This window comes from Mustela nigripes, chromosome 6 (genome assembly GCF_022355385.1).
Source record: "Mustela nigripes isolate SB6536 chromosome 6, MUSNIG.SB6536, whole genome shotgun sequence".
NCBI lineage: Eukaryota > Metazoa > Chordata > Mammalia > Carnivora > Mustelidae > Mustela > Mustela nigripes.
Genome location: NC_081562.1, coordinates 85,902,085 through 85,926,693, shown reverse-complemented (window position 1 = coordinate 85,926,693; position 24,609 = coordinate 85,902,085). Strand labels below are relative to the sequence as shown.

At 38.2% G+C, this 24,609-nt stretch overlaps 1 protein-coding gene across 1 annotated transcript in view; it reads right to left on the bottom strand.

The window, feature by feature from the left end:
* Positions 1 to 2,517: 2,517 nt before the first annotated feature.
* TMPRSS12 (transmembrane serine protease 12) overlaps positions 2,518 to 24,609 on the bottom strand; it is a 28,501-nt gene continuing 6,409 nt past the window's right edge. The window contains exons 3-5 of the mRNA XM_059404513.1: positions 23,045 to 23,316; positions 5,509 to 5,651; positions 2,518 to 2,927 (exon numbers count right to left, since the gene is read on the bottom strand). Of these exons, the coding sequence (XP_059260496.1) occupies positions 2,676 to 2,927; positions 5,509 to 5,651; positions 23,045 to 23,316 (667 nt within the window). The 3' untranslated portion in view covers positions 2,518 to 2,675. The remainder of the gene's footprint in view (positions 2,928 to 5,508; positions 5,652 to 23,044; positions 23,317 to 24,609) is intronic.

Here is a 24,609-nt window from a genome sequence, read left to right as displayed (position 1 = left end):
TTTGTTTTTGTTTTTTGGTGTATTTTAAAAAACATGAATGGATATTGTATTTTGTAAAATACTCTGGCATTTGTTGAGATGGTAATATGGTTTTTATCATTTCTTTTGTTAATGTGATATATCATGCTGATTGATTTGCAAACACTGAACATCCTTGCATCTCTGGAATAAATTCTACTTGATTGTGGTAAATGACTCTTTTTAATATATTGTTGAATTCAGTTTGCTGATATTTTGTGAGGGTTTTTGCATCCACAGTCTGTTTTGTCTGTTATAAGTATTTCTACCCTGGCCTTTTTTTTTTCCTTCTGTCTGCATGGTGTATGTTTTTCCAGCCTTTCAATTTCAGTCTGCATGTGCCTTTTTGTCTGAAATGAGTCTCTTGTGGGTTCCATATAGGTGTGTCTTGTCTTTTTTTAATCCAACAGTCACGCTATGTCATTTTATTGGAGAATTTAGTCCATTTTAGTAATTTAAGTCCATTTGAAGTAATTTAGTTTATTTAAAGTAATTATTGATAAGTACGTATTTTGTTACTGTGTGTCAGATATGCTAAAATTTTTTTAAAAATAAAATAAATAAATAAAAAAAATAAAATAAAAATAAAATTGCAGTCTGTACTCTAATAGTCTCTTTTGGTGGTGGGAAATGTTATATAACTGAATTCCAGTTGCCTTAAGTGATCCAAGCTGGACAAAAGACAAGAAAGTACTTGTAGTAATTCCTGCCTAATTAGAAATACATACCTAAAGAGTAATTAAGATATTCTTTTTGAAGTGAAAAACAAGAACTTGCTGCCAATGTATTTTAGAAGAGTTCCTTAATATTAACATTCAGGGCTATCAAGTGAATCTGAATGGTACTCAGGTGGTATAAATAGGAAAAGACTAACACATTATGCTGATTGCTATGCAAGCATTACTAAGTAATTCCTTATAAGACTTTGTTAATGGATAACCTGGGTCTCTTTTAAGAAAGAACAGTCAGTATCCCAGCGGTGTTGCTTATAAGCCTGTAAAAACCACAGTCTTCGACCTCCTGAGCATTAAACCAGTAGTGATCCCTAAGAGAAAATTTTTTTTTTTTTTTTGGGAGGGAGAGAGAGTACATGAACTTAGCTGTGTGTGTGCACGTGCCCGTGAGCACAAATAGGGAGGGGAGAGACCAAGGGAGAGGGAAAGAAAGACTCTCAAGCAGCCTCCACATTGAGCATGGAGCCCAATACGGAGGAACTCAGTCTCACGACCCTGAGATTATGACCTGAGCCGAAATCAAGAGTTGGATGCTTAACCCACTGAGCTATCCAGGTACCCCTGCCAAGAGAATTAATAGAGGGAAAACTCAGGTTTACTTTCAGTTAAACCTTGAAATTGGGCTACAGCAAAACAAAAGGACAACAACAAAAACAAAGTGCTTGATTTTAGCTAGTTGAATATAACCAGTGGACCCACCCAGATGACTCTTACTAGTTAAATATAAAAACAAGGATAAGGGGCACCTGGGTGACTCAGTGGGTTAAGCTTCTGCCTTTGGCTCAGGTCATGATCTTAGGGTCCTGGGATGGAGCCCCGCATTGGGCTCTCTGCTCAGCGGGGAGCCTGCTTCCCCCCTCTCTCTCTGCCTGCCTTTCTGCATACTTGTGATCTCTCTGTCAAATAAATTAATTTTTAAAAAAGGATGAGAAAATAATTTCTCTTTTAGTACATGGGTTCCCAAAGTTCAAAGGAGAAGTGAATTTATTAATAGTAGATACTAATTCAATCAACTTGTTCTTTTGTTTTAATAATTTAATTTATAGGTTAGTCATCATAAAATTTAGCCCAGGTTGGATTCCCTCTTTTACCCAGCAGCATTTTAGCCACCTTCCCTCACAGTTCAAAGAGCCCAAGGAATATAAAATTCAAGCACAGGATTCAAGAAAATAGGTTTAGAAAGTAGGTGAAAGCTCTAAGAAAGTCACATTATAAATTTTTTAAAAAGAAGTGAATTATTCAGGAGGGTATGTGCTTTGGTGAGTGCTGTGAAGTGTGTAAACCTGGCAATTCACAGACCTGTACCCCTGGGGATAAAAATATATTATATGTTTATAAAAAATTAAAAATTTAAAAAAAAAGAAGTAAATTATTGGGGTTGTCTAAATCATCATTCTTTTTTGGCCTAAGGAGGGAAGTATTAATATTTTAAAAATTGTTTCAATTAGAATTTTTAAAATAGGCAAATACTTTCTCCAAGTATACCTTAGAACCAGAACCAAGATGATAATTAAAAAATATATATCAAATAAATGGCTTTAAATAAAATCTAACTTAAAAGGAAATGGTTTTAATTTAACAAAAGAACAGCTTTTATTTTAATTATAAACTCTTTATTATTTGACATTTATATACATAAGGTATCTATTTAATAACTGAAAATTCTATACAAACTCTAGGAAAGTATTCCAAATGTGAAATTATGATTATAACATAAAAAAATAATCAGAATACATCAAAGAAGCATGTGATTCAGTGCCAGATTTATAATTACATATTTAATATGTCACAATCCTTTTGTTCCAAAAAATATTCACATGAGAACTGTAAAATGGGCAATTACTTGCCAAAAGAATAAGTGATATTCATTATATAGTACATGGAGAGAGACAAAATGCAAAATAAAGATTCTTCAGAATTTCATTATGGAATTGCTAGTAACACAACAGAACCTGAGGCTACAAGGACCTGTCCAAGTAGAATATTTATGTTAAATATGCCTTTATTGCTTGCCTGGTAGAGGTGATCTGTCAGCCACTTTTGGTAGAAGGATGGCCCACAGTAGACACCAGGAAAATTTTTTCGACCACAGCCATATCCGTAACTGGTAATTCCCATTACAAAAAATCGTTTATGTTCTGGTAAGTAGCACATTAATGGTCCACCACTATCACCCTATTAAAAAAGTCCCAAAATAGTGTTAGTTGCTTCTAGTAGTCTTTATATGACAGCAAAGCTAGAATAAATTAATCACATTAACCATACACTTATATGAATACACATCTTTAATATACCTTCAAGTTATAAAGATCCATAGGTTTTCAGTCTTATATTCCAACTCAGGCAGGAGGATTTCAGGCTGGCCTGATATTTAGAGGAGCCCTAAAACTGGTGAATTAACTTCCTGTCTGCATGGTTTTGAACCAGAATTGTAAAAATCACATTGTTTGGATTTTTTTTAGTACAATTACTTGGCAGAAATATAATTTAGGAAATGTGCAAAATACTGTAACTACCAGTAGAATACTTCTGTTGCTTAATGCTGAGTGGGAGAAGTGTAACTTTAAGATGGGTAAAAGAGTCTTTAAGGTGCGTGCGTGGTTCGCTAACTAGAGGAGAGGAGGAAACTGGCGCTTGTAAGAGGGGCCGTCTTTCTACGTGTTCACGTTGGCTGGTGCAGGGTAACAGGAACAAATGGCTAAGGCTCTCAGTTCTACTACAAATCAGATTGTGTCCTGGTTTCTGCACGGCTGTCAAGGTGCCAAACACTATCGCTGAGGACTCTTCTTAATCACCGAAAACATCAAGGATGCTGAGATAACGATTTCAGCACCAAAGATTAAAGACTGTATTTCTAAGGTGTTTTCAGTTCTCTGTAGAAGGCATTGTATTTTTGGAGAATGAGGAAGTTTTGCTTATGAAGACAATTCAATTAGATGAGATTCTCTATGTTTTACTCAGAGAATTTTTTTTTTTTTTAGTTTTTTAAAGATTTTATTTATTTGACAGAGAGTTCACAAGTAGGCAGAGAGGCAGGCAGAGAGAGAGAGGAGGAAGCAGGTTCCATTGAGCAGAGAGCCTGATGCAGGGCTCGATCCCAGGATCCTGAGATCATGACCTGAGCCAAAGGCAGAGGCTTAACCCACTAAGCAACCCAGGTGCTCCTACTCAGTGAAATTTTTTTTTTAAAGATTTTATTTATTTATTTGACAGAGAGAGATCACAACTAGGCAGAGAGGCAGGCAGAGAGAGAGGGAAGCAGGCTCCCTGCTGAGCAGAGATCCCGATGCGGGACTCGATCCCAGGACCCTGAGACCATGACCTGAGCCTAAGGCAACGGCTTAATCCACTGAGCCACCCAGGCACCCTACTCAGTGAAATTTTTAAGGAAAAGGACACTGGGAAGATAAACCCTGGATTATAGAAACCAGAATGAGTAGGACAAGGTTTGTGGATGGGGCACTGCTCAGGAATGAAGTGCTGATATATTTAGAAGTAGTGAAGACAAGAGAAATAAAGATTCAAAAAGCACAAGAGACAAAAACCAAAAAAAAAATAGATAAATTGAGTTCATAAAAATGAAAAAGCTTCTATGCTACAAATGGTAACATCAGGGAAATGAAAAGAGAGACCACAGAAAATATTTGCTAACTGCCTATCTGGTAAGGGACTGGTATCTAGAATATATAAAAAAATGCTTATGACTCAATAATAAAAAGATAATTTTAAAATGGGCAAAGAATCTGAATAGACATTTGTCCAAAGATCTACAAATGGCTGGCCCATAATTACATGAAAAAATGATCCACATCACTAGTCACCATGGAAACACAAATTAAAGCCACGATGAAATACCACTTCGTACCCAGGATGGCTGTGATCAAGAAGACAAGTGCAGACTAGTATGTGGAGACACTGAAGCCTTCATACTGCTAGTGGGAATGTGGAATAGTGTGGCTGCTTTGGAATAGAGTTTCGCAGTTCTTCAAAATGTTCAACATGGACCCAGCAATTCCAGTCCCAGGTGGAACTTCCAAGAGAAACAAGAACCTACTTACACATAAAAAACGTATACTCCAGTGAGTAGAGCAACATTATTCATAATAGTCAGAAAGTGGAAATAGCTCCAATATCCATCAGCTATGAACGGATAAAATGAAGCACATCCATACAATGGAATATTATCTGGCAATAAAATGAATAAAGTATCAATACATGCTGGATGAAACTGGGAAACATGTTAAGTGAAAGGAGCCAATCACAAAAGACCACACGTTGAATGATTGTATTCATACGAAATTTCCAGGATAGGCACATCTCTAGGGATTAGTGATTGGCTAGGTCTAGGGGTAGGTGGGAGGAGAATGGAGAGTGATTTGTAATGGGTAGAGGCCTCTTTTTGGGGTGATAAAAGTGTTCTGAAATTAGATTATGATGATGGTTGCACTGGTCTATAAATTTATGATAGACCCATTGAGTTGTACATGTTAAATGGGTGAATTGCATATATGTAAATTATACCTCAATAAAGGTAGTAATAAAAAAAAAATCCAAAGCAAATTTTGTCTAAAGTGGACCATGAAACCAAGAAAGCAAGAAGATTTGGATTGTTGGTCTGTAGTTAAAAAGGAAAAAAAAAAGAGTTCAGTACTTGTAAACTTGATAATTAAGACTTCACCAGAAAGTGATCAAAGGCCTTGATGAAGTTTCCTTCTGGCTTTAGAAAAGATTTCAAAGGAAAATTATTTGGTCTTACCCTGCAAGTATCAAAAATCCCATCTTCATGACCTGCACAAAATGAAGTGTCAGGAATCATTTTCCCATAACTCCACTCAGAGCCACAAATCTTTCGAGAGATATAATGCACTTCCGCTTCCTGTAACACATCTGTAGCATTACCTGTTAACAACAACAACAAAAGTACAGTAAATGATTTCAGAGAGCAGGCATTTGACAGTTAAAATATAAATATATGATATTTATAATATATATGAATATATAGCATTTATTATATAAAATATAAAAATATAAAACGTTCGTGTTGAATAGGTTTTCTTTCCCAAGTGGCTCAACAATTGTGTAAGACTGTCTCCGTACACGCATGTATATGCCTGAGGAGACTGTGGAAGAATGGTCGACAAACTTGTTCATGGCCATTATCGTTAGACAAAATTAGAATTTCAGGTCATTTTTTTTTATCTTTGTTTTTCTCTATTACTTGAAGGTCTCTTAGAAGGATCTATATTTTTTTTAAGATATATTTATTTACTTTGGGGGAAAGGGGAGAGAGAGTCTCAAGCACACTTCCCACTTAGCCCTTGTGGGGCTCAATCCCACAGCCTTAAGATCATGAGCCCAGTGGGAACCAAGAGTTGGATATCCAGACAACTGCTCCACCAGGCGCCCCAGGGACTTAAACATTTTACAAAATAGAACTATGTAAAAATTTTCAAGGGGGGCACCTGGGTGGCTCAGTCAGTTAAGCATCTACCTTCAGCTCAGATCATGATTCCAGGGTCCTGGGATTGAGCCCCACAGCCGGCTCACTGCTGGGCAGGAAGCCTGCTTCTCTCTCTCCCACTCTCCCTGCTTGTGTTCCCTCTCTCGCTGTGTCTCTCTCTGCCAAATAAATAAATAAAATCTTAAAAAAAAAAAAAACTGTCAAGGACCAATGCTGAAATCTATCTTAGGTTCTAAGTTGTGAGCAATTTTTATTAAGTTTTCTAAGAATGGGAAGTTTTGAAGATGGTCTACATGAAAACAAAACATTTTTAATTCATATACTCCCTTCAGTTCTCTGCTAATCCCTGAACATAAGTGGTTCTCTGCTACTAAAAAGATAGGAAAATACAGGGCAACACTTCAGGAACTATTAAAGGACAGATTATTATAAGATTTATCCACAGAAAAGCTTCTGTAACAGCAGCATCTGATCTTATGAGCCTCAGAGTTGCAGTGGTCATATGTGGTAGCTGAGTATTTTGTTGGCCCTGCATCCTTCCCCATTGTCTGTAGGTGGGCTGATGACCTAACCATTCCATTTTCCTGGGACACTGATTGGTCTGGAAGTATGTATTATATTGTATTAAGTGCAAGTCTAACCAGCTGGAATACTTCTCTAGCACTGTTTTTTTTTTTTTTTTTTTAAGATTTTATTTATTTGACAGAGAGAGAGAGAGCACAAGCAGGCAGAGTGGCAGGCAGAGGGAGAGAAAGAGGCTCCCCACCAAGCAAGGAGCCCGATGTGGGACTCGATCCCAGGACCTTGTGATCATGACCTGAGCTGAAGGCAGCCGGTTAACCCACTGAGCCACCCAGGCATCCCTTCTCTAGCACTGTTTTAACTGGAGCTGCCAGAGGAAAACCTTTTTTCACAGTAGTCACATGATTGCTTAGTTATAAGTTCAAAGCCACTGCAGCCAAATTTGAACTTTTTGACGACAGGCAGCCTGAGAAAATAGTCTATATGCAGAAAGAACAGGCACAGGAAATTGAAACGAAGTATGTCCTAATGACATTCAGATTCCTAGATAGAGGCTTCTTAGAGGCCAGCCACATGTTTGCCCTTTATTTAAAAATAATTAAAATAATACTGGCTGGGGGCACCTGGGTGGCTCAGTGGGTTGAGCCTCTGCCTTCAGCTCAGGTCATGATCTCAGGGTCCTGGGATCGAGCCCCACATAGGGCTCTCTGCTCAGCGGGAAGCCCGCTTCCTCCCTCTCTCTCTGCCTGCCTCTCTGCCTACTTGTGATCTCTGTCAAATAAATTAAATAAATCTTTAAAAAAATAATACTGGCTGTATATAAAAGCATATTTGTAACATAGAAGTTATAGAATATAATAATGAAATGAACACCTGCGAACCTACCACCCAGTTTGTGAGTCTGAACAATATTAACACAAGTATGGTACTGGTGCAGGACTATTAAAAGTAACTAGAGATTTTCAAAGTGAGTAAGACAGCTGAGAAACAGACGTCTGGTTTTCTATTCTGTTTGCCACTTAGAATATCCTTGCGCAAATATAACAGACACTAATTACTGCAGCTTTAAAATAAACTTTGATTTCTGGATGGCAACTCCTCTAACATATTTTTCTTCTGGAGGAGTAACTTGGCTATTCCTAGGTCTTTTAGAATGAGCTTCTTAATTGTCTCAAAACTCATGTTAGGGTTTTTCATTCCCTGTTTTTGTTTTGTTTTCAGTTTTTCGGATAGAACTGACATCTTCATGTCAACATTGAGTTGTCCTCTTCAAGCATAAAGTATACCATTCCACTTACTTAAGTTTTGTTTTGTTTTTTTTTTATGTCTTAAAAACATTTTAGAATCTTTTCTGTAAAGGCCTGCAGTCTTTTGTTAGATTGTTTTAAACTGCCTAATCAGTTCGGTATTACTGCACATGTTAACTTCTGTTAACTTTCTTCTCCAACATTTTTTTTTTAAGATTTTATTTATTTGTCAGAGAGAGAGAGAGAGAGAGAGAGCACAAGCACAGGCAGAGAGAGTGGCAGGCAGAGTCAGAGGGAGAAGCAGGCTCCCTGCGGAGCAAGGAGCCCGATGTGGGACTCGATCCCAGGACGCTGGGATCATGACCTGAGCCGAAGGCAGCTGCTTAACCAACTGAGCCACCCAGGCGTCCCTCTCCAACATTTTATTATGAGAAATTGCAAACATAAGGCAAAGATGAAAGAATTTCTCCATAAACAACCATTTGCCCGCCTCTTATAGATTCTTCAATATTTCTGTTTCATCTGTTAACTTTTTTTTTTAAGTTTTGTTTGTTTATTTATTTTAGGGGGATTGGGGGAGAGACAGAGGGAGAGGGCAGAGAGAGTCTCAAGCAGACTCCATGCTGAGTGTGGAGCCTGACCTGGGGCTTAACCTAACAACCCTGAGATTATAACCTGAGTCGAAATCAAGAGTCAGATGCTTAGGGCACCTGGGTGGCTCAGTGGGTTGAGCCTCTGCCTTCGGCTCAGGTCATGATCCCAGGATCCTGGGATGGAGGCCGTATCAGGCTATCTGCTCAGCGGGGAGCCTGCTTCCCCCTCTCTCTGCCTGCCTCTCTGCTACTTGTGATTTCTCTCTCTGTCAAATAAATAAATCTTCAAAAAATAAAAATAAAAAGAGACGCTTAACTAACTGAGCTATCCAGGTTCCCCTGTTAGCTTTTTAAAAAAATTCTGTAATTATTTTGGCAACTTTTTATTTAGATTTAATTTCAAAATTAAAGAGAAGTAGTAAGAATAGTACAAGGAAGTGTAAAATGGCTTTTACCCAGATTCAGCAATTACTGACTCTTGTCACTCTTGCATTATCATTAGTACTCTGTATATAAATTTTTCTGAATCATTTGAGAGTAAATGGCAGACCCTGTACTCCTATATTCTTAAATACTGTAGTGTGTATTTCTTAAGAGCAAGGGCAGGGGCACCTGGGTGGCTCAGTGGGTTAAACCTCTGCCTTCAGCTCAGGTCATGATCTCAGGGTCCTGGAACCAAGTCCCGCATCAGGCTCTCCGCTTAGCAGGAAGCCTGCTTCCCCCTCCCCCTCTGCCAGCCCCTCTGCCTACTTGTGATCTCTCTCTCTCTGTCAAATAAATAAAATCTTAAAAAAAAAAAAAAAAGAGCAAGGACATTTTCGGGGCACCTGGGTGGCTCAGTTGTTGAGTGTCTGGCTTCGGCTCATATCATGATCACAGGGTCCTGGGATTGAGCCCTTTATTGGGCTCCCTGATCAGTGGGAAGCTTACTTCTCAGACCTCTCCTGCTCCCCTTGCTTGTATTCCCTCTCTCCCTGTGTCTCTGTCAAATAAATAAATAAAATCTTAAAAAAAAATTTTTTTTCTTACATAACCACATTTTCTTACATAACCATGGTACATTTATCAAGATCAGGAAATTGAACACTGGTACAATACTATTAGCCAATTCATGTTTAATCTCTAAGTATTCTTGGATTTTCCAGCTATCTTTCAGTTATAGATTCATAGTTTAATTCATTGTTTATAGTTTAATTCCTTTAAGTTACATCTCTATGATTTGTCCATTCTGGGCATTTCATCATATAAATGGGATCATACAGTATGTGGGCTGTTAGGTCAAGCTTATTTCCCTTAACATAATGTTGTAGCATGTATTAGTACATTGTTCCTTTTAATGGCTAGATGATATTCCATTGTATGAATATACCACATTTTGTATATCCATTTATCAGTTGATGGAGCTTTAGGTTGTTTTGTTTTGTTTTGTTTTTTTGCTCTTTTGAATACTGCTGCTATGAGCATTTGAGTACAGGTACTTGTGTGGACATGTGTTTTCATTTCTCTTGGGTATATACCTAGGAGTGGAATTTCTGAGTTATATGGTAACTATAGATTTAATTTTTGAGGAACTACCAAACTGTATTCCAAAACCCCTGTGCCATTTTATATTCCTACCAGCAATGCATAAGGGTTCCAATTTCTCTGCATCCTTGTCTACACTTGTTCCTAAAGTTTTGATCATAGACATCCCCATGGGTGTGACATCTGTTAACTTTGAAAAAATTACATTTTCTAACTATTGATAGTGTATCAGAACGAAATAGATTGTGGTAGTTTGGCTGTATATCTGGACATTTTACAAGACTCTCTTAATTTTGTGTGTTTTAGATTCTTTATTGTAGGTAGTTGTATCACCTGTGAATAATGAGCGCTTTGTGTTTACCTAAGACCTATGTGTTTTTCCATCTTTTCCCGGTGTTACTGCACTTGGTAGAACCTCTACCACAACTCTGATGGAAGTAGTGATGGTGGGGGAAACTGTTCCGGACTTTAAAAGAAATGTTTATCTGTAATAATGATATTTTCTGTAGCCTGGAGGCAGATGACCTAATCAGGCTGAGGAAGTTCACTTCGTGTCTCAATTGTTACGTTTTTAACAGGGCTTCTTCTGCGCCCACTCAGATAATTTTAAAAAGAATCCTTTAATCAATCAGTTAATGAGGGAAACTACCTTAAGAGACTTCTAATATTAAACCACCCTTACATTCCTTAAACTCATCTTGATTATGTTGAATTCTATTTACACTATTCTTGATAGATTCGGTGTGCTAATAATGTGTTTGGGATGTTTGCATTTATAATACTGGCCTTCCTTGTACTCTGCTCCCCTGACGTGGGAATCATATACTGAGTTGGGGTGTGTTCTCTCTTTTTGGATTCTTTGGAGGTATTCAAAGGAAATTTAAACAACCTATCTCTGGTAATTAAGGTAGGGCTCACTTGTTCTGAATTCTGGTGTTCTATTTTTGAAAACCATAATGACTGATTCAGGGGTGCCTGGGTGGTTTCTTCACTTAAACATCTGATTCTTGATTTTGGCTCAGGTCATGATCTCAGGGTCGTAAGATGAGCCCCGCCTCGGGCTCTGTGCTGGCCATGGAGCCTGCGTAGGATTCTCTCTCTCCCTCCGTCTCTCCTCTTTCTCGCTCTTAGAAAAAAAAAGAAAAATGACTGATGATTTCTGTCCCTATGGGTTTACCTGTTCTAGAAATTTTGTCTTAATAAATCAGTTGGCCATAAATATAAGGTGGGTGGTCCCCCTCCTCGTCCTCTCTTTTTTGGATTCTGTTGTGTCCTGTTGATCTCTGTGCTCTCATTAAAGTAAACAAACCAGTACCGTACCGCCTTGATGGCTATAGTTTTATAGTATATTTTGAAATAAGAGTAACTCCCTCAGCTTTGTTGTTTTTCAAAACAATTTTGGCCACTCTAGGTCTTTTGCCTTTTCATATAAGCTTGTCAATTTGTTTTTTTTTTTTTTAAAGATTTTATTTATTTATTTGACAGAGAGAAATCACAAGTAGATGGAGAGGCAGGCAGAGAGAGGGAGGGAAGCAGGCTCTCCGCTGAGCAGAGAGCCCGATGCGGGACTCGATCCCAGGACTCTGAGATCATGACCTGAGCCGAAGGCAGCGGCTTAACCCACTGAGCCACCCAGGCGCCCAAGCTTGTCAATTTGTATGAAAAGTCTTGCTGGGATTTTGATAGGGATTGCATTGAATATATAGGTCAGTCTGGAGAGAACTGTCATATTAACAATATTGAATCTTCCAATACATAAATGTAGTATGGCATTGATTTCTTAGGTGGTCTTTAATTTCTCTATGTCATGTTTTGTAGTCTTCAGTGTTTAGACCTTGCCCATATTTTGTTGACTACAATAAGTGTAGGTGTGGATCTCTCTCATTTTTAAAAAAAAATATTCATTTGAGAGAGAGAGAGAGAGAGAGTACAAGTGGGGGGAGGGGCAGAGGGAGAGGGAGAAACAGACTCCGTGCTGAGCTGGGAGCCTGACGCAGGGCTCAATCCCAGGACCCCATGGGTCATGACCTTGAGCCCAAGGCAGGGACGCAGCTGACTGAGCCACCTTTTTTTTAAACCTTAACTGGGTATTTATTGAGCTCCTATAAACTGTTTTTCATAAAATTTAGGAGTTTGGGGCCATATTTTCTTTGAATATTTTTTCTTCTCCACTTTCTCTCTTTACCCTTTGCAGAAATGCCATTACACATATCTTGGTCTACTTGATGTTGTGCAACAGGTCTCTGAGTATGCATTCATTTTTCTTCAGTATTTTTTTCTACATTCTTCAGAGTAGGTCACTTCTATTGCTGTGTTTTAGTTCACTGATTCTTTCTTGTGCCATTTCAAATATCTAGAATTTCTATTCAGTTCTTTTATAAAATTGACTTTCTCCATAGATAGTCCCTATTTGGACCTTGAGAGCTTGTTTGGAGGTTCTAGCAGGGGAGCGCAGCTACTCGTATACCCTTGACCGAAGACCGGTCCTCTCCTCTATCGGGGAAGGTCGTCCTCTTCGACCGAGCGCGCAGCTTCGGGAGGGACGCACATGGAGCGGTGAGGGAGGAAGGGGACACCCGCCTAGCCAGCCAGATCAGCCGAATCAACCCTGGCGATCAATGGGGTGACAGATGTCGCAGCCAGATCGCCCTCACATCCAGATAGTCCCTATTTGGTAAATCATTTTCATCACATTTCCCCCTTTAATGATTTGAACAATAGTTACTTTACCTTATTGTGCATATTTAAAGAGCTTCTTTGAAGTCTTTAACTGCAAAATTCAATATCTGAGTCTATTCAGAGTCCATTTCTATTGGCCGCCCCTCCCCATAGGTGACACTTTTGGGTGTTTTTTTTTTTTTTTTTAAGATTTTATTTATTTATTTGACAGAGATCACAAGTAGGCAGAGAGAGAGAGAGAGACAGAGGAAGAGGCAGGCTTCCCGCTGAGCAGAGAGCCCGATGCGGGGGCTCGATTCCAGGACCTCGGGACATGACCCGAGCTGAAGGCAGGCGCCTTAACCCACCGAGCCACCCAGGTGCCCCTGTTTTTGTGTTTTTTTTTTTTTTTTAATGCATGTCTTATATTTTTGTTGAAAATTGGGTGGTTTAGATAATATAACAACTCTGGATTTTTATTCCCTCCTCAACAATACTGTTGTCATTCTTAAAATGATTTACCTGGGCTTAAACTGTACAATCTGTCTTCCCTACAGTGTGTGACTGTTGATGTCTCTGCTCAGTGTTTTTAATTCTGATTTTTACCTTTAGTTTAGCTTCATTGGGCTTGGCTCTATATCTGCAGAGTTTAATGGTCAGTGCATGATTTGGGCTGTTGGTGAATGAATCTGTGTGTGGGTTGGGGAATGTGTTAAAAAAAAGTTAAGTCAGCTTTTTGTTTAATTTTTAGAAGTGAGGAGTGGCAGAGGAGAGGGAGAGAGAGAATCTCAAGCAGGCTCCATGCCCAGTACACACCCTACTCGGGGCTCTATCTCACAACCCCGAGATCATGACCTGAACTGAAATCCAAAGTCAGATGCTTAACCGACTCAGCCATCCAAGGCCTCTTCAGTCAGTTTTCAAATCTACTTTGACTTTCACTTTATTGTGAGTTCTCTCAGATTTTCCCCACACATGTATGGTTTCCCAGTAAGCCAAAAATATTTGGAGAGCTTATTGAACCATTCTATAGCTCTCTCATTTGGGGGATTTTTCTGTCAAATTTCTGACTGTCTTACTGCTGGCTCTATCTAGGTCTATATTCCCAGGCCAGTAGAGCTGTGGATTTTCCCTATTCATCTCTTGCTGCTGAGTCCACTATTTTTTTTTTTTTAAGATTTTATTTATTCAACAGAGAACAAGCAGGAGGAACAACAGAGAGAGAGGGAGAAACAGCCTCTCCACTCGCAGGGAGTCCAATGTGGGGGTTCAATCCCAGGACCCTGGGATCATCACCTGAGCCAAAGGCAGATGCTTAACCAACTGAGCCACCCAGGCACCCATGAGTTCACTACTTTCATTAGTAATGCTGCTAGCCTGGATTTTCAACTACTTTTCCAAATAGAGTTCACCTTCTGTGGCAACAAGGCTCTTCATAGCCTTGGTAAAACTACTGTACTGACTAATCTGAGAGGGGAGCTGGGAGAACCCACAAGCAAGAAAGCTGCAAATTCCTCTTTTTACCCAAATTTATAGCTGTTATAAATATTCCTCAATTTGTTGTGTACTTTGGTTGATTTTCAGGACCCTAAAGTAGTCACTTTTGATGATTTTGTCTAATTTATATTTATTTGGGGGAAGAGGATTTGCCAACCTCCCCATACCATCACAGCCAAAATTTCTGATCCTTTTATTTGTAAATTTATCATAATCAGAGTTCACAGTTTGTACATTAGCTATCTTTGAACTTGGAGTTTTGCTTTATGGCCTGATAAGTGGTCAGTTTTTTTTAAAGATTGATTTATTAGTTTGAGAGCAAGTGTGTGCCTGTGCAAGTGGGGGGAGGGGCAGAAGGACGAATCTTCAGGTGACTCCTGCTGAGCGAGGAGCTGGACTCAGGACTCGATCTCATAACCCACGGGATGATGACCTGAGCTGAAAACCAAGGGTTGGATGCTTAACCAACTGAGCCACCCAGGTGCCCCAAGTGGTCATTTTTTATAAAGATTCCACCTACACTTGAAAAGATAAAAGCCTCTGAATTTTTGAATGTACTGATTTGTCTATTAAATCAAGCTGGCTAATTATGTTGTTCAAATATTCCAAATCTTTACTAAGTTTGATAAAAAAAACATTTTATATTGTTAAATAAAAAGAGTTCTATCATAGAGGAGTTACAACATTTGCTGTACAATTCTATTTTTCCTTAATATTATCTGAGTCCTGTTTATTAGGCTCAGAAGTCTAGAATTATTCTATCTTCTTGGTGAGTTGAACCTTTTCTAAATAAAAATGATCTTTTTTCTCCTTTTGTCTTAAAGTCTATTTTGACTGTAATTTGCATAGTGATACTAGCTTTCTTTTCATTTTAATGTACTTGATATATTTCTTTACTGTTGTTTTACTTCAGTCCTTCCATATCCTTACATTTTAGGTATTCCCTTAGATAAGGTGGATTTCCTACTCCCTAATCCAATTTTCTGTCTTTTAACTAGTGGTTTGGTCTGCTAACATTTATTGCGATTATGGATATATTTGGGCTTGTTTCTACTGTCTTATTTTATACTTTCTATTTTTCTCAGTTTTCCTAGGCTTATTTCTCCCTTCTTGATTTTTTATTAAGATGTTGTCTTTATTTTCTTATTCCTTAGGTTTCTTATTCTATTCCAAGTTATATCCCCTATTTGCTTAAATCTAATGTTAATCAGTATGTTAACACTTCTGAATAATATACAGACCTGAGATTACTTTAACTCTGATTACACCATTTGAAACACAGCTCCCCCCCAATATTTAAGTATCGTTTTTAAAAATCCCACAAATTATACATTATTTTCATTGTATTCCAAGGTTTCCCAGTTTCAGCACTATTGACATTGTAGGCCAGATACTTCTTTGTTGTGGAGGGTGAGAGAACTACCCCACGCGTTGAAGGATGATGAGCAGTAATCCTGGCTTCTACCCACTAATATGCCAGTAGCATACTTACACCCTGCCTAGTGGTAACAAAATTTTCTCCAGACAGTACCAAGTGTTCCCTGGGGACAAAATTATCCTTCATTGAGAACCACTGTTGTATACAATATTTACCTATACAGTTATCTATTTTTTGCTTGCTTCTGCATCACGTACCTCTCTTTTGGCATCTTTTTTTTTTTTTTCTGATCCATTTCTTATTTACTTTGGTGAAAGACTATTGGTGGTAAAGTCAGTTTTAGTTCCCTTTTATTCCTCAATGATAGCTTAGCTGGGTACACAGTTGTGGGTTCATTTATTTTCTCTCAGTACTTTGGCCCTGATATTTCATTGTATTTTGACTGTCATTATTGCTATTGAGATGTTTTCTGAAAGCCAACCAGAGTTATTTTGTAAGGATTTTTCTTTTTTTTTTCTGGCTGTATTCAGACTTCTTTGGGTTTTTTTTTCCCCCCTACAACTTCATTACAGTGTTTGAAAAGGAATTACATTTTGTTCTGGATATCCATTTGCATTGGAATATCAATTTTACTCATGGATATCTGGATTCATGTTTTCCATCAGTTACAGAAAAATTTCAGCCCAGACCCATTGAATATTGCCTCTCCTCTATTCTCTTCATTTGTTCATTCTTGCACTCTCATTAGATGTATATTTGACTTTCTTATCCCATTTATCTTATATCTTACTTTCTGTCATAATCTCTTCTTTTTTCTCTGTGCCACGGTCTAGGCAGTTTCTTCAGATATATCTTCTGGCTCACATATTTTCTCTAGAGCTAAGTCTAATATGCTTAACTACTTCGGTGAGTTACAAACTTTAACAGTTACATTTTTTTCATTTTTAAAGATCCTATTTTGTTCTCTCTCACTCTCTCTCTCTCTCTCTATTTTTTAGTGATGGGGGAGGGCCAGAAAGGGAGAGAGAGAATCCCAAGTACACTCCATACCCAACATGGGCCCCAACACAGGGCTGGATCTCACAATCCTGAGATTATGACCTGAGCTGAAATCAGACTTACCCACTGAGCCACCCAGGCACTCCTGGTTCTCTTTTAAATCTGCCTGGTCATTCTAGATAGTCTATTGCTTATTTCTAATTCTGTTTTTTAATTTCTTCAAACAATTTACATATACTTATTTTGTATTCTACACCTAAAATATTAATATCTGAAATCCTTGGGGGAGCTGTTGTTTTATTTCTGTTGACTTTCATTATTATGGCTTTTCTCCTAACATGTTTGGTGATCTTTGATTGTAAGTGGATATTTGGTTGATTTTAATCTGTGGGAATCCTAAGTATTTTCAGACCTGGTACTAATTTAGTCCATTGAGTTTATTTAAATTATTGTATTTTTTATTATTTTTTTTTTTTAGAGAGAGCAAGGGAGAGCACACACATGAGCTGAGGGGGAGGGGCAAAGGGAGAGAGAGAATCTTAAGGAGGCTCCACACCCAGTGCAGACCCTGATGTGGGGCACGATCTCACAACCTTGAGATCATGACCTGAGCTGAAATCAAGAGTCAAACACTTAACTGACTGAGCCAACTAGGTGCCCCTCAATTATTATATTTTTAAATTATTATCATTGTTTGGTTCTTTTTATAGCTCCTTTTTATTCATATTTTTAAGTACATCTTTTATTTTTTGTACTATATTAAACACCTTTTTATTATTTGACCCCATTATCTGACATTTTTGCAGGTCTTCTTTTGATGTCTATTGTTCCTGCTGACTCTTACTCATAATACCTTATTTGCTTTGATGTTTAGTGATTTTTTTTTAACTATATAAACATATATTTTTATCCCCAGGGGTACAGGTCTGTGAATCACCAGGTTTACACACTTCACAGCACTCACCAAAGTATATACCCTCCCCAATGTCCACAATCCCACCCCCTTCTCCCAACCTCCCTCCCCCAGCAACCCTCAGTTTGTTTTGTGAGATTAAGAGTCATTTATGGTTTGTCTCCCTCCCAATTCCATCTTGTTTCATTGATTCTTCTTCTACCCACTTAAGCCCCCATGTTGCATCACCACTTCCTCATATCAGGGAGATCATATGATAGTTGTCTTTCTCTGCTTGACTTATTTCGCTAAGCATGATACGCTCTAGTTCCATCCATGTTGTCGCAAATGGCAAGATTTCATTTCTTTTGATGGCTGCATAGTATTCCATTGTGTATATATACCACATCTTCTTGATCCATTCATCTGTTGATGGACATCTAGGTTCTTTCCATAGTTTGGCTATTGTGGACATTGCTGCTATAAACATTCGGGTGCACGTGCCCCTTTGGATCACTACGTTTGTATCTTTAGGGTAAATACCCAGTAGTGCAATTGCTGGGTCATAGGGCAGTTCTATTTTCAATATTTTGAGGAACCTCCATGCTGTTTTTCAGAGTGGTTGCACCAGCTTGCATTCCCACCAACAGTGGAGGAGGGTTCCCCTTTCTCCGCATCCTCGCCAGCATCTGTCATTTCCTGACTTGTTGATTTTAGCCATTCTGACTGGTGTGAGGTGATATCTCGTTGTGGTTTTGATTTGTATTTCCCTGATGCTGAGTGATATGGAGCACTTTTTCATGTGTCTGTTGGCCATCTGAATGTCTTCTTTGCAGAAATGTCTGTTCATGTCCTCTGCCCATTTCTTGATTGGATTATTTGTTCTCTGGGTGTTGAGTTTGCTAAGTTCTTTATAGATTTTGGACACTAGTCCTTTATCTGATATGTCGTTTGCAAATATCTTCTCCCATTCTGTCAGTTGTCTTTTGATTTTTAATTATAATCCATTTTCATTTAAACTTTATCAGGTGAAATTCTTTTGAGGTCTTAGATGAAATTCGGTTTCTATACAAATGATGTGCATTTGATTCTCTCAGCCATCTAGAGACCTTAACAGTCTATGACCTATTTAACCTAAATCCTAAGCCTGAGTCTTTCTATTCAGAGTGATTTGGGGCAGCAACTCCACATGAGTGGTATTACATGTTTTCTGGGAAAATTCCTACATTTTTCCCTTTAATGAAGCAGTTTTCCTAGAAATCCTGGGGGTGGGGGTGGAGGTTGAGGATGCTTTGGTTTTATCTTGTTCTTAAAAAAAATAAACTTTATTTCATAATAATTAGAGTCACAGGAAGTTGCAAAAGTAGTACAGTGAGGTCCAGGGTGCTCTTTATCCTGAAATGGTTGCATCTGTGTAACTGACATTAGTACAATGTGTGTCATTCCACGCCACTTAATTGTATGTGTTAATTCTTACCATTACCTCCACAATTAAAATATGGAACTATTTCACCATCACAAAGATCTCCTTTAGGCTACCTAGCCTGCTTACACCTAGCAACCAGTAATTAGTTCTCCATCTCTATAATTTTGTCATTTTAGGAATGGTATATAATTGGAATCATATAGAATGTGTCTTTTAGGGCGTCTGGGTGGCTCAATGGGTTAAGCCGCTGCCTTTGGCTCAGGTCATGATCTCAGGGTCCTAGGATCGAGTCCCGCATCGGGCTCTCTGCTCAGCAGGGAGCCTGCTTCCTCCTCTCTCTCTCTCTGCCTGCCTCTCTGCCTACTTGTGATGTATCTCTGTCAAACAAATAAATAAAACCTTAAAAAAAAAAAAAAGAATATGTCTTTTAAAAATGCCTTTTGTTTTCACCTAGCATAATGCCATCTAAGTTGATGCACATATCAATAGCTAATTCCTGTTAATTGCTTATTATCATTCCCAGTTAAGGATATACAACAATTTGTTTAATCATTCCCCTAATTAAGTACGTTTACTTTTTCCCAGTTTGGGGATACTACCAATAAAGCTTTTGTGAATATTTGTGACCAGGTTTTTGTGTGGAAATATGTTTTCACTTCTCTGGGATAAATGCCCAGGAGTGTGATTGCTGCGTCATATCATAAATGTATGTGAATGTGTGTGTTTTTTGTTTGTTTTTTTTTTTTAAGGATTTTATTTATTTATTTGACAGACAGAGATCACAAGTAGGCAGGGAGGCAGGCAGAGAGACAGGAAGGGAAGCAGGCTCCCCGCTGAGCAGAGAGCCTGATGTGGTGCTCCGTCCCAGGAACCTGGGATCACGACCCAAGCGAAGGCAGAGACTTTAACCCACTGAACCACCCAGGCAACCCCATGTGTGCGTTTTTAAGAATTATATCTCTGGGGGTGCCTGCAGAGCACAGTTGGTTAAGCGCCCTACTCTTGGTTTCGGCTCCAGTCATGATCTCAGAGTCCTGGAACTGAGCCCTGTGTCAGGCTTCGTGCTCAGCTTGAAGCCTGCTTGGGATTCTCTCTCTCTCTCTCAGAAGGAAGGAAGGAAGGAGGGAATGATATCTCTGGTGTTTGGTGCATACACATTTAAGATTTCTACGCCTCTTTTGTGGATTTACCTTTTTACATTGTTATGTTCCTCATTGTCCCTAGTAGTTTTATTTGCTCTTAAATCTACATTATCTCATGTTAATGTAGCCATTCTTGGCTTTTTCTTTTTTTTTCTATTCCAGTTTTCTTTTGATTAATGTTGCCATGATATATCTTTTCCCATCCTTTTATTTTCAAGCTGCCTGTATCGTATTTAAAGTGAATTGTGTATAGATGAACTAGACACTGGGTCATGAGTCTGACTGATTCTTGGAGTGTAGCCCTCTGGCTCCAGCTTGATGAGAATCTCCCCTCACACACTTGAGCAGCTTTGTTCTTCAACACTCTCAGGCCCCATGAGACCACAGAAATTCATATTCAGTGTTACTACTGGAAAATACCCTCAAGAGAAAAGCCAACTTCACTGCTTCAGTTACCTAAGTTCCCACCTTCACATTCAGTCCTTGACCTGTGTATTTTCTCCGTTCATAGTTTTCACAGGGGGGACCCCTGGGTGGCTCAGTCGGTTAAGCGTCTGCCTTCAGCTCAGGTCATGATCCCAGGGTCCTGGAATCCAGTTCTGCATTGGGCTCCTTGCTCGGCAGGGAGCTTGCTTCTCCCTCTGCCTGCTACTCTCACTGCTTACATGCGTTCTCTGACAAATAAAATCTTTAAAAAATTAAAATAGTTTTCACTGGGAAGGTTGGTGTGTGCATGTAATTGACCGTGTTGCTGGAGAGCCAACTCAGTCCTTAAAACAGCTCTCTGACAGGTGTTATTGCTCTCCCTTACAGATCATGACAGTGTATGACAGTGTGAAAGATGGTATAATATAGTGGAAGCAAGAGTTTTGAGGCAGACCAACCTGGGATTGAATTTTTACTCCTCACTTAGCTATGTAACTTTGGGCAGCTTGCTTAACTTCTTTATTTTATTTTATTTATTCATTTATTTATTTATTAAGATTTTATTTACTTGTCAGAGAGAGACTGTGTGTGTGTGAGCACAAGCATGGGGAGCATCGGGGAGAGGGAGAAGCAGGCTCCCTGCTGAGCAAAGTTCCCAATATGAGACTTGATACCAGGACCCTGACATCATGACCTGAGCCAAAGGCAGATGCTTAACCAACTGAGCTACCTAGGCATCCCTCATTTAACCTCTTTAAATCTGTTTATTTATCCATGTCATAGTACTTCTCATAGTGTTATTGAGGGCATTAAATGAGAAATCCATTAAGGCACTTAGCATTTTATTAAGTACCTAGCCCTGAATTAATGGAAGCTACTTGGATCACTGTTGTTCTAACTGTTGTTAAAGAGTCAATAATTTGCCCGTGGTCATTCAGCTAGTACATGGCAGGGCTGAGATTCAGGCTTACGTCTATGATTCTAAAGCCATAGTCTTTTCCCTACACATGTTGCTTTCTTAACTTGTTTAAACAGCATTCACAGAGGAAAAAACAAAAATAGTTCTTCAAAGATCTTTCATACATTTATCTGTATCATATCTAAATAATCTACACTTATTTATCTATTTTAAAGTTGAGGGTTTTTTTTTTTTTAAGATTTTATTTATTTATTTGAGAGAGAGAGAGAGACAGTGAGAAAGAGCATGAGCGAGGAGAAGGTCAGAGGGAGAAGCAGACTCCCCATGGAGCTGGGAGCCTGATGCGGGACTCGATCCCAGGACTCCGGGATCATGAGCTGAGCCGAAGGCAGTCGTCCAACCACTTCAGCCACCCAGGTGTCCCGAGGGTTTTTTTTTTTTTAAGTTTACGTATGTATGTATGTATGTAATACCTATACCTAACATAGGTCTCGAATTCACAACTCCAAGATCAAGAGTTGCATGTTCTTTGGACTGAGCCAGCCAGGTATTTCTAATCTACACATTTTTTTTTAAAGATTTATTGATCCATTATAGAGAGAGAAGAGGGAGTGTCAGAGGGAGGTGGGGGGAGAGAGAATCCCAAACAGACTTCCCACTCAGTGGGGAGACTGATGTGGGTTTCATCCCAGAGACCTGAGATCATGACCCAAACCAAAATCAGGAGTCAGACGCCCAATCAACTGAGCCACCCAGGCGCCCCTCTACACATATTTAAATGGATAATTTCCATAAGGAATAGAAAAAATAGTCTCAGCACTTGAACTCATATATTGCTAACTAGACTTTGATTCCATCAAGAACAGTTGGTACTTAATACAGTACTTAGCTATTCAGGCTGTAGAATAAGGAAGACCTTGATTTGTGCCCTAGCTTCTCATCCACTCAGATCCACAACTCCTGGTCTGTTAAATGGGAATAATGACATTAACTTCCTAACAAGAATATTTTGAAGATAAGATAAAATAATATATTTAGAAAAAGGCCTAAAGCATGGCAAATGCTCCCAAATGGTAACTATTTTTAGAACCAAAGGCAGAGACTATTTTCTACATTTATTTGTTCATAGTTCATAGTAGTTCAACCAGTCAATAATTAATGCTCATTTGTGCACTAAAGAAAATATAGGGCACTCAACCTGTTTGATATTAAACAGGGTATTAAATTAAAAGGACACTAAATTTGATTCCTGACAGCCAGAAGCTTATTATTTATGATAAGCAATCCTCTTACAGAGCTGGTTCTATCATCTATGAGTCTCAGAAACCTACAAAAACACTTAGAATCATCATTCTTTCTGAGAATGGTAAAAGGTACAAATATGTTAGCAGGCATAACTGGAGAAAGTCTCTATTTCTGTTTTGGAAGATAACTTTCTCTTTCCTACAAGGAAGAAAAAAAATACAGGTAAAGAAGACATTTCCTTTTCAATGGTTTATAAAGACCTATTGCTCAAACTCATGACATAAAGAGATGAATATACAAAAGGGTTCACCCTCTCCAATAACCAGGAAAAAAATGTATAAATAAAATTCAGACTGTAATTACCTTCTTCTTCTGTTCTTCCCCAGCCACTTATAAAACACTTTGTGTTTTGGTCCAGTTTTTGGAAAACATCAAAAGGCAGACAAATAGGCTGAATATACTCAGTATATTTCACTGCTTTTTTTAAGTGAAATAGTGCAATATCATTTACGTAATTTTCCAAATTGAAGTCTGGATGGATAATGATTGCTTTAACTTTTATCTTCTTGGAGTGTGGATGATGATACCCTTTTATATTATTAGTTCCAATCACAGCTCTCCACATTAAAGGATCTCTGAAAGAGAATAAATGTTATTATAAACATGTTATTTAACAAGGTAACTATTCTCAATCTCCTAGTTTTTCATTTTTCTCATGTTAGATTAGAATAGAATCCTACTTTCATGTACATGAGGTCACACCAAATAAAAACCAATATATCGTGATGTAGGAAAGGAGAAAAAGATCGGTAGAACAGAGGGTCCCCAGGTTTGAGTATATGACATTTTAATATATGATTAAGGTAGCACCTCTTATTTGTGGACAAAAGAATGAATGACTTGATAAATGGTATTGGGACACCTAGCTAACTAACTAGTTTGAAAATTGAAATAAAATTAAATCTCTGAAAAACAGTAAACAGTAAAATAAACTTGATATTGATTAAATGTTTAAATATAAGAAATTTTTTTAATATAAAAGTCTTTAAGTCTTCTTTTAGAAATACATAAGGTGGTATGTCTGAGAGTTGCTTCAAAATAATGGGAGGAAGGGGTTGGTGAGGATAAAGATGAAATAAGTTCAGGGATGTGTTGATAACTTGAAGCTGGGTGATAGGCTTATGGAAGTTCATGAAACTATTCCCTTTACTTTTGTAAATTTTGAAGTTTTAGAATGAAACATTTGGATATTAAATTAGCATGAGAATTATAAAAATTAAACCAGGAAGAAAATGTAGATGAATACATAACAATGGTAGCACTGATATAAAACAGGAAGCAACTAATGGATCATGACAATCTTAAAAAAAAAAAAATAAAGAACAAGTAAAAAACCAAACTGAAAAATCTTTTGCAAGTCAAAATCAACAATTAAAACCTTAAGCATTTAATAGTTGTTACATTTGGAAGTGGATTGGGAAGGAGGACTTTTTTTACTTTATACATTGTTTATAGATGCTGAAATTCCTTTTCATCCTTCAAATTGGCAAAGTTTATGAGTGTGTGTGTGTGTGTGTCTGATAACACTCAGGACAAACAACAGTCATAAAAACAAAGGAATACTTATTCATGTGGAATGTATAAACAGGTATCTTGTCAGCATGTACCAATAGTCTATAAAAGTTGCATTGTATTTTGTTTTAAGATTTTATTTATCTGAGAGACAGAGCAGAGAGAGGGGCAGGGGAAGAGGGAGAGAGAGAATCACTAGCAGACTCCTCCCTGAGCACAGAGTCCAACTCAGGATTCAATCCCAGGACCCTGAGATCATGACCTGAGCCAAAACCAAGAGTTGGAAGCTCAACTGACTGAGCCACTTAGGCACTCCAAATTGCACTGTAGATATTTAGCTATCTTAAAAATGGTTT